The sequence below is a fragment of the Thrips palmi genome, unplaced genomic scaffold (assembly GCF_012932325.1).
Source record: "Thrips palmi isolate BJ-2018 unplaced genomic scaffold, TpBJ-2018v1 HiC_scaffold_12, whole genome shotgun sequence".
Taxonomy (NCBI): Eukaryota; Metazoa; Arthropoda; class Insecta; order Thysanoptera; family Thripidae; genus Thrips; species Thrips palmi.
In genome coordinates this window covers 12,908,630-12,922,364 of record NW_023144623.1, presented here as the reverse complement: position 1 = coordinate 12,922,364, position 13,735 = coordinate 12,908,630, and the positions used below count along the sequence as shown (strand labels likewise).

General features: G+C 61.2%; 2 protein-coding genes across 2 annotated transcripts in view; both read right to left on the bottom strand.

The window, feature by feature from the left end:
* Positions 1-228: 228 nt before the first annotated feature.
* On the bottom strand, positions 229-1,829 carry LOC117639878 (acanthoscurrin-2-like; the record flags this gene model as incomplete). The annotated part of the gene is made up of 4 exons (XM_034375825.1): positions 1,780-1,829; positions 1,376-1,452; positions 1,089-1,297; positions 229-404 (listed from the first exon to the last, which is right to left on the bottom strand). Coding segments are annotated over exons 1-4 (480 nt in total), but the record flags the coding sequence as incomplete, so codon positions are not given.
* A 4,651-nt stretch (positions 1,830-6,480) lies between these two features.
* Positions 6,481-13,735, bottom strand: part of LOC117639877 (hornerin-like) — a 28,831-nt gene continuing 21,576 nt past the window's right edge. Inside the window, exon 11 of the mRNA XM_034375824.1 lies at positions 6,481-6,540. Within this exon, the coding sequence (XP_034231715.1) occupies positions 6,481-6,540 (60 nt within the window). The remainder of the gene's footprint in view (positions 6,541-13,735) is intronic.

Below are 13,735 nucleotides of genomic sequence, written 5' to 3'. Positions count from 1 at the left end.
ATGATGAAGATGAGGGGGATGATGAGGACGATGAGATGATGAGGTGGACGGATGCAGGTACCTCGGTCGGTTGAGCAGTCTGTATCTCTTCTCCTACTTCTTCTTGTCCCAGCCTCCACCGTGGCCGCCTCCGCCGCCACCTCCGTATCCGCCACCGCCGCCGCCGTGTCCGCCGCCGCCGAATCCGCCTCCACCGCCGCCGTGGCCGCCGCCTCCGTATCCGCCTCCACCGGAGCTACCGAAGCCGCCGCCGTGGCCGCTGCCTCCAAATCCACCGCCGCCGCCGTGTCCGCCGCCTCCATGGCCGCCGCCGAATCCAGATCCTCCATAGCTTCCCAGGCCGCCGCCGCCACCGCCGCCTCCGTGGTGGTCGTCACCGCCTCCGTATCCGCCGCCGCCACCGCCTCCATGGCCACCGCCGAATCCGGAGCCACCGAAGCCGCCGCCGCCTCCATATCCGCCGCCGCCGCCTCCGTGGTGGTCATCGCCGCCTCCGTATCCGCCGCCGCCACCACCTCCGTGGCCGCCGCCGAATCCGCCACCGCCGTGGCCGCCGCCGCCGCCGTATCCACCGCTGCCAGAGCCGCCGAATCCGCCGCCGCCGTGGTGGTCATCTCCGCCTCCATAACCACCACCACCGCCGCCGCCGTATCCGCCGCCTCCAGATGCGCCGAATCCGCCGCCGCCACCGCCATGGTGGTCGTCTCCGCCTCCGTAACCGCCGCCGCCGCCACCTAAAGATGACATCAGCATCAATGGTCTTGTCTAAATCGCAGTGTCTGGAAGTTATTGATGTAAACTGTTTTTGCCGCACTTACCGCCGTGACCGCCGCCGCCATATCCACCGCCGCCGGAACCTCCGAAACCTCCGCCGCCTCCATGATGGTCATCTCCACCTCCGAATCCGCCTGAGCCAGAGCTTCCGTAGCCGCCTCCTCCTCCACCACCGCCATGGTGGTCATCGTGGCCGCCGCCGCCGCCGGGGGCGGTGAAGGAGACATCATCGTGGCCGCCACCGCCTCCGTAGCCGCCGCCACCACCTCCGCCTCCGTAACCGCCGCCGCCACCGCCGTGGCCGCCGAAGTCACCGCCGCCCCCGGAGCCGCCGAAGCTGATGTCGCCGCCTCCGTGGCCGCCGTGGCCGCCGCCACCGCCCCCGGGGCCGCTGAAGCTAATGTCGCCGCCGCCGAAGCCGCCGCCGCCACCACCTCCATGGTCGTCATGATGTTCGTGGTGCTCTTCGTGGTGAGGAGGAGGGTGATGCTCAGGCTCAGGCAGGTGTATTCTGATGTGGACGCTGTGGGGGAAAACAACCTTTAAGGACTGTTTCTCAGCTTCGTGATGTTACTGCGGTGAGATTGTTGACGATACTTACTGTTCGTTTCCGAACAGGCCAGCAGCTCCCAAAGCCACCATGGCTGCGAGGCAGGCACCGAGCAAGGCGCTCGAAAGCTGCGGACACCGGAAACCATCACTCGAATTAGGAATGTGAGATCAACACGATTCACAAATAAACGTCCCAGGGCCTCTAAAGTAGCTTTTCAAAAATTAAACAATTCAAAATCCACAGAGACTAGTTTTCCGAAAGAAAAACCCGAAGGCGAATGGTATCCATATCCAAGGCAGGTGTTATCCAAAATCCGGTGGCTGCGCTTGCTGTGCATTGTCTTGTCTGGAGCACTTTCACTTCTTCCACTTGGTTGTCACTGCGTTGTCACACTGCGTTGTCACACTGCGTTGTCACACTGCGTTGTCACTGCGTTATCACACTCTGCTTACCGCCAGCCTGTGCGCCATCTTGCTTGAGCGATGGGTGAAGCGGGGAGGTCTCTGCCGGACTGCTTGAGGGGCTCGGGGCTCCGTCCGCTTTTATACGTCCGCGCTGGCCGCGCTGGTCCTGGTCGCGAGGGAGGAGGGAGGGGTCCACCCCGCTGGGGCCCGCCAGCCCGCGCCAGCCTCCGGAGTCTGCAGGCCGGCCGGCCGGTCCGGCGGGGGAGGGGAGGGGGCGCCGGCAGCCGGAAGGAACAGCAGGCCGCTCCGGAGCGGTGCCTCGCGCTGTCTCCCTCGCACTCAGGGGGCGTCCCGCAGGCCCGTAGGGACGAGCGAGAGAGAGGCGCAGCCAGGAATCGAGCTGCAGGGCAGAGATGGCGACGGCGGCCGCCAGCCCCTGCCGCTCGCGTCGCTTGTGTGGTCCTGTCCTCCATCAAGTGCTCCGGGCCGCCCCGGGCCGCCCTGGCTTGGAATTGCTCAATTCCCCGAGCCAGCGCGGTGCGCTACTGGAGGCCGGGCCGTACCTCAGCGCCCCTTCCCGTCGACGTCGTCGGCGTCCTTGTGTTGTTGGATTTGAGTCATCGCGGGGAACCTGCCCGCGGCTCTGTATTTCCCATTGTTCTGCATCCTGGGCCAGCCTGGCCCTCCGGGCTGGGAAGGGAAGACCACCCCTTCCTTCCTGCACCGTGTGTGCCCAAGCTTCTGGTTCCCTGCCCTCTTCACCTCTGCCCTCACAGTGCGAGCGTGTGCGAGAGTGCGTGTGAGGAGGACGTGTTCCACGCGACGCGACTGTCTGCTGATGGATGGATAGATGGATGGACATGTGGAATAATTTGTACGCAGTTTCTTTTTCTGCCTGAGTCGACCAATCGTAGACTGAGTGATGAAGGGAAGAGACGTTACGCCATGGACGCGTTGCGCTGTGTGTGTGTGTGTGTGTGTGTGTGCACTGCTATTACTCGCGGGCACTTGACCTGGCCGCCTGTTCCTGCGCCGCTCCATATCCTCGAGGATCTCTCGGCGGTCCGGCACGCCTCGTCCGCGCACTGCAGAACTGATTCCAGTGTGTCGCCCTGTCTCTCTCGCACCCACGGGGGAGTACAGGATAGGACTGTGCGAGAGAGACGGGGCGACGGGGGCATGACAAGCGCCATTCACCGCCATCTGCACGCGTCGCCGCGGTTCCGCCGTTCTGCCCAAAAGCAGACGCGCGAGTTCAAAATGTGGCGCACGCGCGGCGCCCCGCCGGCCCAAGAAAGTACCACCAGTGTACCTCTTTAAAATGAAAAAAAAAGACAACAACAACAAAACAAGCACTCTTTCTATTTATTTTTGTTGTTGTCCTTTGCAAAGTTTTCGGAATTTTTAAAAAATGCCTTTTCTACAGTTTTTGGCAATTTCTTTGGGGTAAATTATATGTAATTTTCTGTAAGCTTTTAAGTTTTTTTTTCCAAAATTTTTTTTGTGAGTGTGGCCGGGCGTCTCGTCTTGTCCGCCCCGCCCGGATGGACCAACCGCGCTGACCCGCGGCCCACCCGCGCCATAGCCAGCGCGCGCGCCCGAGTTTCCCACGTGGCAGGACGGAATTAGGACACCTCTGCTGTTGTGTTGCCCGCCCTGCCTGCCTCGCCTGGACTCTTCTTGTGTTTCCTTCTGCGGGCCCTGCGCCTTCGCCCGACGACTTGGCCGAAAAAAAATCACCAATTTTTATACTTTTTTTTGAAAACACTTGTACTCCTCTGGCAAAAGAGTCACAGCAAAATGGATAAGTTGTTTGGGCTTGCTTCGGAAAGTGGACCGTCATCTCTTTGACTGACTGCCCTTGTTTCCGAAGAGTCGTTTCGTCGCTCTGTCTCTCTCGCACCCCCTGAGACGCCCCATGAGTGCGACAGAGACAGAGCGACGAATGGAGACTGCTGACAGAGGGCCAGTGGGCCAGAGGACCGGCGGAGACGGATGGGACTCGAACCGAACGTGTGGCCACACCAACGGATTCCTCGTTCGGAGAGCAATCCATTGGCGGGGTCACACGTTCGGTTCGAGTCTTGTTTAGCGACTCTAGAGCTCAAAACGCGTTTACAGTTTTGGCCGCCTCCACCGGTCTTCTGGCCCACTGTGCGCCGCCAGGCCGCGGCTCCTCCAAGCGCCACGTCGCCGTCCACGTCCGTCGTCCGCTCGGCTCTCCTGCGGAGAGTGAACCCACCGCCGCTCTGTCTCTCTCGCACTCCCGGGGCGTCCCGGCTGGGCGCGAGAGAGACAGAGCGGGCCGTCCTGGAGAACAACAAGGTGGATGTGGCGGCGCAGCGAGGCGCCTTCCGTGTCCGGGGAGTTTAATAAGGCGGCGGCTCGGCGGCACGTCTCGACGGGGAAGCCTCCACCAGCAACCCGCATCATCCAACGCGTGGGCAATCGGACTGACGGTGTGGACATCGTCGGGACAGCGGGGCCGTCCGTGGCGTTGGAGTCCTTCAAGGGCCGAGCCAGCCGTCACGTCAACGACAACGACAACAACAACAACAACAACAACAACAACAACAACAAAAGGAATTTTCATCTTGGAACGTCCTAAGAACGGGAGGAGAACGCAGGCAAGCTGAGCGAGTACGGCACGAAGTTGGTTCCGTGGTTCCTTCTCTTTCTCCAGGTGTGGACGAGACGGGGCGGGGCGGGGCACGGGCTATAGGGCTATGATGCGGATCGCCTTGCCAGGCTAAGGTTGCGGTGGCGGGGCCGCCGCGTTGTAGACTTAATTGCGCAAGAGGTCCAAATCCAACGAGGCCCGGGCTGCCCCATCACGCCCCCCCTCCCCGCCGCGCCAAAAGTGTGCACATTATAGTCCGAGCCCGGAGCGGGCACCATGACTGTGGGCTGCCGGCTCTGCAGGGCGACTCCGAACAACGCTTGGCCTCTATCTCTCTCTCTCTCTCTCTCTCTCTCTCTCTCTCTCTCTCTCTCTCTCTCTCTCTCTCTCTCTCTCTCACTCGCGGGGCGTTCAGTGCACGCGCGAGAGAGACAGGGTGACGAAACGCTGTGCGGAATCAGCGGTGCTGCCCTAACAGGCAGGCGCCGAGGCGCGGTTAGTTTGTGCAGGACGCTTTTTTCACGCGTCGTTTCCGATCAGACGCCGTGATAAGTAGCCACCGGCTTTTAGTCGGTCTGCGGCACTGTTACATTTGGCTAGCATACGGACCATGGTCCATGGTGCACGTGTGCTTTTGAGTTCGGTTGTTGTTGTTGTTGTTGTTGTTGTTGTTGTTGTTGTTGTTGTTGTTGTTGTTGTTGTGCTTCCTTTCGACATAGCGCTCTGGACGCCTGGGAGTTAGACTGTCCCGTAGGACGGGCGTGGTCCGCCTGGTTGCCTATGCTCTGATTGACGGGCGCTCCGAAGTGGGCTGCCGCCCGCAGCGTTGCACCGCGACCTCTCTCGTTTGCCCGCGACGGCAACCCGGAGTTCGACTCCGCCTAGGACGCCTTTCAGGATGTTGTGACGGCGCTGCCCGCGACTCACAGCGGTCTTTCGTCGTTCCGTCTCTCTCGCACTCCTGGGGCTTTCCGCAGGGGTGCGAGGGAGACGGAGCGCCGAAAACGACTCTCAGTGTGCTGGCGCCGGCCGCCCCGAGGCGCCGCGCACAGTGGGCCGGAAGACCGGCGGAGGCGGACAAAACTCTAGACGCGTTTTGAGCTCCAGAGTCGCTAAACAGGACTCGAACCGAACGAGTGACCCCGCCGCAATGGATTGCTCTCCGAACGAGGGATCCGTTGGTGTGGTCACACGTTCGGTTCGAGTCCCATTTAGCGAATCTGGAGCTCAAAACGCGTCTAGAGTTTTGGACGCCTCCATCGGTCTTCTGGCCCACTGTGCGCCGCGCCGCGGCGCTCCATCATCGCCTCGATAAGTTATTCAAACTCGGATCCGACGGAATCGGTGAAAGTGCTCAAAGATCGGCCCGGATAACCACACTCTTGACGCGACGTCAACTGCGTTCGTGACGCGTCCGCGGCGCCGGGCCGCCTGCCTTGTGGAACTACTCATGCGTCGCATTATCGGGGCTCTGTCTCTCTCGCGCTCATGGGGCGAGCCGCAGCGGTGCGAGAGAGACGGAGCGACTGTGCAGGGGAATCAGCCTGGGCGGCGGCTAACTACCCGCGGTTTAAACGCGCTCTTAAAAGCGAGAGGCGAGCGGGTAGAGCACCGGGCAGTCGGCGAGCTGCCGGACGTCCGCGGCGCGGCGCGCTCGGCCAACCTGTCCCCCGTGACAGGACGCTGCCGAGGACGTCGTCGGGGTTCGCCAGGAATTTTTATTATTTCTAACCACCGAGTCGTACGGACCGCCCCCTTTTTTATCATTTCCCCCGCGCGACAATGGTGGCGGCCCCGCGACACGTCGCGTACCGCCGTGATGGAGGAAGTGCGGGCCGCCATGGGAAAAGGGAGGGGGGAGCCTGTTTGAAGGATTGGCATTCCTAGGCCAGAGAGAGAGAGAGAGAGAGAGAGAGAGAGAGAGAGAGAGAGAGGGAGAGAGAAGAGAGAGAGAGAGAGAGAGAGAGAGAGAGAGAGAGAGAGAGAGAGAGAGAGGGAGAGAGAGAGAGAACGACGAAATGACTCCGCCGGGCGTGATGGCTAATGCCTCACCGATCCACTTGGGACCGCGGAGAGGAAGAGGTTGGAAAAAGGGGGAGGGGTGGGGGGGGGAGGCGAACCCTACTACACTAGGCCACCTCCTGCAGGCCTCGAAAGGCCACATTTGACATGATGAATTCACGTAAATCCTTACCAAGTATTTTGAGCATATTACATGGCGCAAACTAATTTACTTTGTTATACGAAGAAATAGTTCGTAAATTACGAAGTATTTTCTTCGTAAGCGGATGTGTGCTCAAAATAATTCATTATAACAAGCTTCCTTTTTTGTAAGGCCTACAATAGTTTGTAAGGTTTTCGCAGTGAAGTTTCCGGGTCGCGAAACCTCGTGTGCGCCTACACTGCACGGCCTGCACCTACGACGCAAAACCAGACCGGGCAATCCAACCGTTGTTGCGAACTTTCGCCTCCGGGCCCGCGGTCCCCACACTGGCGGGGCACGCGGCCGCGGGGTGGCACTTACTTCGGCCAACCTGCTGCCGCCGCTGGTCCGGGGCCACTTTTACCCGAATGGGGAGATTGTGCGCGAGCAGGCAGCGTAGTCGTTTCCGCCTCACTCTCATTTAGCAGACGTGTTGCAGTACGCAAACACAGCACTCTGTACATTTTCCCGCACTAAACTTCGGAGTTCTTTCGCAGTGCAGCTGCAATCTGGCTCGGCTGGGTCGTCCGCTTCTTCTCCAGCGCCTTCGCCTCCTCGGCGCCTCGGCGTGGGCGTTGGCAAGTCCTCCACTCGGTGCTGCAGGCCGCGGGGGCCGCGGGGGCCGCAGGCGGGCGGGACACTCCGGAAGTCCCTGCTCCTCCTCCTCCGCGACCGGCTGGACCGGGAGCAGGAAGGCTGAAGTGCTACACGCCCGGCGTTCGGTGTGTGCTCCCCCCCCCCCCCCTCTCGCTCCAGCGACTGCATTTCTTGGCGAAGACGCCATGCCGCCACCCGCGATCAGCTGCTCGGCTGTCGCGAAGCACTCGCCCCCCCCCCTCTCTCTCTCTCTCTCTCTCTCTCTCTCTCTCTCTCTCTCTCTCTCTCTCTCTTCTCTCTCTCTCTCCAACGGGACGCGGCTTGGATTGCACCTGTACGAGGAGGATGCGACACTGCACGGGGTTGAGCGGGGTGCCAACTGCTTTCTAGTCACGCGCGCATTGTGTGTCCGCGGTCCGATTCCGGAGGGTCGCTCCGTCGCTCTGTCTCTGTCGCACTCCCAGCGTGCCCCAGCGGTGCGAGAGAGACAGAGCGACTCCTCGAACTACTGCACTGCACGGTGCACGACATGGCCGACCCGTGCAGGTGACCGATTCAGGCGGCCTGTACCTCGAGAGCGTTCGGCTGGGACCGATCGAACGGCCAACAGAACGATCTGAGCTTTGTAAGCCCTTCATTGGTACTCGTGACAGCACGGCAACCAAGCACATTGATGGCACCAATGGATTTTCCATTCCAAGGGTCCGACACGAGGTCCGATATATGAGTTCTTCTCGACAACGGCAGGGCTCAAAAATGTCGAAATCAGCTATTTTCTCACCTTTTTCTCAGATGGCAAATGGTTCGTTTACAACCTGCCCCCTGGAGCGTTCGCCGGTCCATAATAGCTGCCGGCCCCCGCCTGCCGGTGCCCCGGTCGACCCGGCGCCTGTTGTGCCACGGGCCGCCATGCACGCCGTGCACGCCATGCACGATGTGGGTTATGTGCGGATGGGCCCGGATGGGCCGGTCGAGCCGGGCGGTCGAGGCGTCGGGATGGCCTGGCCAGGCCTGGGCCAGCCAGGGCACCTCCTCCGTGCATCCGTCATCCTGCGGACTGTCTGTCTCTCTCGCAGCCAAAGGGCGTCCCGCAGGAGTGCGAGGGAGACAGCGACGAAAGCACTGCCGGCCCGCCCGCTTTTTTGTTCCTTTTACCTTTTTCGCGTGACGTCACTGCGAGTCCATTAGCCCGTGGGTTGAGCTGGCCCGGGTCACGTGGGTTCTTGGGTCCGCACAGTGGGCCAGAAGACCGGGCGGAGGACAAAACTCTAGACGCGTTTTGAGCTCCAGAGTCGCTAAACAGGCCTCGAACCGAACGTGTGACCCCACCAATGGATTCCTCGTTCAGAGAGCAATCCATTGGTGGGGTCACACGTTCGATTCAAGTCCCATTTAGTGATTCTGGAGCTCAAAACGCGTCTAGAGTTTTGTCCTCCTACCGGTCTTCTGGCCCACTGTGGTCCGGGAGTCCTCGGGGCGGCCGGTGCAGGGGGCTCGCCACTCACTTGTTACGCAAGCGCACCGAATCCCCACCGGATGGGGTCAAGAGCCTCGGAGACAATCCGGTCCAGGTTGGCGGGCAGTAACCGCTTCGCGCACTCTCTCGTCGAGCGCCGCGTAGCGGGCCTTTCCCGAGCGTCACTGCGTCTCTCTCGCACCAGCGGGCCGCGTTCGGGGTGCGAGAGAGACGCAGCGACGAAAGCCTAGTTGAAGAAACTTTAAGAGTTCCACTGTCTATGAATGGAAGACGAGTCCGACTCGATGGATTGCCTTTCGAACGAGGAATTCGTCAGTGACTCGACTGCTACTTCGGGGCTAATACCTCGGACACCGTTTCTTACGCATGACCAGTCCAGGCCCTGGACACTGGACCCGGTTGGGCAACAAGGGTCCTTTTAGTACGTCCCTCTGCAGTACGAGGCGACGTTGTTACCCTGCTGCATAATACACTGTATGTGGGCAGCCCGGGCCGAAACCGCAGCCCGGCAAACTGGCAGACTGGGTCAATCGCACCTCTCTCCGTCCGAGGGTCCGAGCATGTCCGAGGGGCGACGTCACGTTTTGGGCCGTAATTACGAGTGGCGAAAACCACACCGCAGAGACAGACGGAAATCGGACGTATGTCTGTCTCCGCGGCCTCTCGAGAAAGACATTAAAAAAGTTGTCGAATTTTACGTTAACTGTTTGGAAGTTTATCTGAAGAAAATTTTTCCTCACACACTAAATGTTATGTACAATTTTGTACGAGACATCACAGTTTTTTGTGCACACGAAATTTTCGTACAATTTTCGTACGGAAAACTGCACATTTTTCGCCATTTTTGTACAAAATTTTACAAAATTTTACAAAATTTTGTACAAACTTGTACGAAAAGTTAGTAGTGTGCACAAAAACTGTGATGTCTTGTACAAAATTTGTACAAAAACATTAATGTGTAATATGTAATATGTAATATGTAAATGTGTAATACAGTTTCGACTATGTTTTAATTTTTCTTGTTCCCTTCCCATCATTTCTCCTCGCGACGGGCTGCCAACAACACCGCATCGCCACCTGGGCTCGCCGAGACTCGTTCCCGATCGCCCGCCGGGCTCCACCGCCGTCGGTAGTGGCCCAGATCAATACATAGTGGTCCACATTTTTTTTTGTTTCTCTCTCGTTGCTATTTGGGGCAGCACAGCACGGCGCTGCCACCGGTCGTGTGCGCGCCGGTCCTGGGCGACTGGAGTCGCCTGGAGTCGACTGGAGTCTCCAGCGCGCGTTGCTTCCAGGAACGGAAGCGCGCTCGCGGCACAGGCAACGCGTAGCAACGCGTCGGGGAATGACTTCAGCCCGCACACACACAATCGCCCAATCAATTCCCTTTGACAGAGGCGGTGCCGCTGAGGGGGCTCCGAACAGTGTGTCTCCCTCGCGCTCCTGCGCGGCGCTCCGTGAGTGCGAGAGAGACAGCGCCACGCCGTCCGGAAGCAGCCTGATGTGGGTCCGCGGATGCACCGCCCTGCGGCTTGGGCGGCGCGCTTTAATGTAATTCCCGTCGGACACACTCGTCCTTTTGTTTTCAGTGCAATCATATTACGACGGCCTCCCCGCTTTGCGACGGCTGGGTGTTACGCGCGGGCCGTGGCGCAGCGGGGAAAAGGGGGGGGGGGGGGACGGCCGTCGACGCGGGCACCACGGTGGGAACCTCGCTTTACCGCCGGGACTGCAGAGCGCTGCAGAGCGCTCCCTGACCTACCGCGTCATCGAGGCCTCTTCAGACTTGCCGTCTCGCCGCACTGGGTCGCTTCTCGCCCTGCCAGACCACGCCGTGACGGGTTTTCAAGTACCTCTTGGCAATTTTCAAGTTTTCAAGTGTTTTTCCAGTCGCTAAATGGGACTCGACCAAACGTGTGACCCCACCAATGGATTCCTCTACGAACGAGGAATCCATTGATAGTCCTGCTTAGTGACTCTGGAGCTCAAAACGCGTCTCGAGTTTTGGCCGCCTACACCGGTATCTCCTGGCCCACTGCGTGGGGTTGGCGCGGCGTGACGTCGCGCCGGCCCGGGGGGCGTGGTGCGCCGAGCTGGTCGGGCGAGCCCCCCGTCCAGGCGTCCAGAACCAGCTGATGTGCTGGCCGTGCCGGCCGTCGAGGCGCAGCGAGGCGGCTTGGCTTGCCGGTGGGATGCGGTCAGCGGCCTCTCTTTTTTCAACTCCTTATTCCTCCTCTCTGCCAATTACGCAACGCGGAGGGTGGCGGACGTGACCGCGCGCCACTTTGTGTGTGTGTGTGTGTGTGTGTGTGTGTGTGGTGTGTGTGTGTGTGTGTGTGTGTGACTGTGTAGGAGTGCAGCTTGCAGTGCAATGTGTACAACCAGGAAAGCCGGAAGGTCACGACGGAAAAAGGGGGCAGCCCAGTCGAGATTCGAACCCGGGAACGCACGACTCAATGATTCATCGCTGCCGATCGACCAAGCCGATATCCTTGCCGGCAGAAAAGCGAGCGGAGCGTGGTGAGGTGCTGCGGGTCCGTTTCGTCTGGGTGCTGGGTGCACAGTCCCCTTGCACGCGTCTCGCAACATGTGTGCATTTGTGTGCATGTGTGTGTGTGCGTGCGTTCGAGCCGTTTTTTTTTAATGAGCCGTTTTCGAGGGAAGAGCGGCGTCGGCCGATCGGAGGGCCTTTATTTCGGCGTTGCGTGGTTGGTCCGCGTGACCACCCGCCTTGCCGTCCGCCCTCGAGGGCCTCGTCTCCCTCATATTCGTGGCCTCCCTTTCCCTCTCGCTCTCTCCCTCCCCCCCTTCTTCCTTCCGCGGCCCGGCCATGGCCCGGCCGCCCAGCCCACAGTGGGCCAGTAGACCGGCGGAGGCGGACAAAACTCTAGACGCGTTTTGAGCTCCAGAGTCGCTAAAGAGGCCTTGAACCATGTGTGACCCCACCAATGGATTCCTCGTTCAGAGAGCAATCTATTGGTGGGGTCACACGCTCAGTTCCACTCCTGCTTAGCAACTCTGCAGCTCAAAATGCGTCAAGAGTTTTGGCCGCTTCCCTGGTCTTCTGGCCCACTGCGTGGCCGATGCAGGCGGTGTCGCTCTTACGAAAAGCGAAAGATTCATGAATAGAAGGCGGTGAACTTTGGCCGATGCGACGGTGGCGGAGCGCGGTCCGTCGGGGTGTGTGTATATCCGGTAATCTATGACGGCGGTGACGCAACTCCGCGAGGCACCACCCACTCCGACCGGCTAGCCGGAACCCGGCGAGCGACTCCCAACGGTCAATTCGTCGCTCCGTCTCTCTCGCACCGCCTCGGGACGCCCCGCGAGTGCGACAGAGACAGCGCGGCGAAGCTAACTCTGGAAGTCGAATTACCGCCGCTATCGCATTCGGCTGCCGGACTCTATGGGCTGGAACTCGCTTTGAACATTTTAACAGCCGCCTCGGGAAATGCGGCGTCGGCACCGCGGCGCGAACGGAAACCCGTCCCTGTCTGAAGTTCCCAGCGGCGAACGCCTGGCGGGTAGGCCGACCCGTTGCACCGCCGTGCGCTGGCGGCAGCAGGGTTGCCTACCCTGTGCAGTGCAGGCGCCTGGCGGGTAGGCCGACCCGTTGCACCGCCGTGCGCTGGCGGCAGCAGGGTTGCCTACCCTGTGCAGTGCAGGCGCCTGGCGGGTAGGCCGACCCGTTGCACCGCCGTGCGCTGGCGGCAGCAGGGTTGCCTACCCTGTGCAGTGCAGGCGCCTGGCGGGTAGGCCGACCCGTTGCACCGCCGTGCGCTGGCGGCAGCAGGGTTGCCTACCCTGTGCAGTGCAGGCGCCTGGCGGGTAGGCCGACCCGTTGCACCGCCGTGCGCTGGCGGCAGCAGGGTTGCCTACCCTGTGCAGTGCAGGCGCCTGGCGGGTAGGCCGACCCGTTGCACCGCCGTGCGCTGGCGGCAGCAGGGTTGCCTACCCTGTGCAGTGCAGGCGCCTGGCGGGTAGGCCGACCCGTTGCACCGCCGTGCGCTGGCGGCAGCAGGGTTGCCTACCCTGTGCAGTGCAGGCGCTCGGTTCCTGCCGGCCCGGCCCGAGGCCCGGCCCCTCTCTGGGATTGTAGTTTCCGGCTGCTGGCGCGGCTGGCGCGCTAACTGCCCAGACAGTTACCGCACGCCGCCCCTTATGGGGTCGCGACACTTGAGTGGCAGGTGGCGGAGTCCGTCCGGGCGTTCCGGTGCACTGGCCGCCCCGTCCCGGCCGCGGCCCGCGTCGCGGAGGTCAGGGGGCAACCGGTTTGTCGTCTGCGCGGTGGTGCGGCTCCCCGGTTCACCGGTTCACTAGTCGGCTCGACTCGGCTCGGCCAGAGCGCTCGGCTCGGCTCGGCGGCGACCCCGCTCGACTCGTCACATGCAATGCAAGGATCGCAATGACCTTTGATGCGCACTTTCTCCGCGGGCACCGCGCCCGGCCGGGACCTGGCCGCAGTGTGGGTCACGTAACACCGAGGAGGATCACACACACACACTTACATTCACACAGACACAGTCGGACACGTGGTGCGCGTGCGGGGACGACGCACTCGGCGGCTGGTGGCAGTTTCCCATTGGACGGCGGGCGGGTCGACGCCCCGCCCACGCCGGGGAGACAGGCAACCCAACTGCCGCCGGCGCCGGTCAGGAGGCGGTATCCAGGCGGAGAGGTAGAGGTCGCGGGTTCGATTCCCCGTAAGGCCCGCTCTTCTCCGCTGTCCAAAAGATTTTTCTTTCAGAATTACATTTGTTTTTTCCGCGGTTTGCGGGGAAGGCGAATTATTGGCGGCGAGGAGCGCGCTTCCGGTGAGACTGCGCGGCCTGCTGGCTTTTCCACACCCGTACGTCGAAGGTGCATTAATTAGCGCGCTCAGGTGTGCGAGTGTGCGAGAGTGTGTGCGTGAGAGTAGTCGCCATCGGTGACGTCATCAGACGCCGTACCGCACCGCGCAGCACCGCGGCGGGGAAAGGCTTTCGTCCTCATCCGTAATCCGGTTTAAATAATTACTCGAGCCGAGGGGCGATGCGGTGCGACGCGGCGGAACGCAGTAGCCTGTCGGCCTGCTGCAGCCTGCAGCCTGCTACAGGGTGGCCGGCCG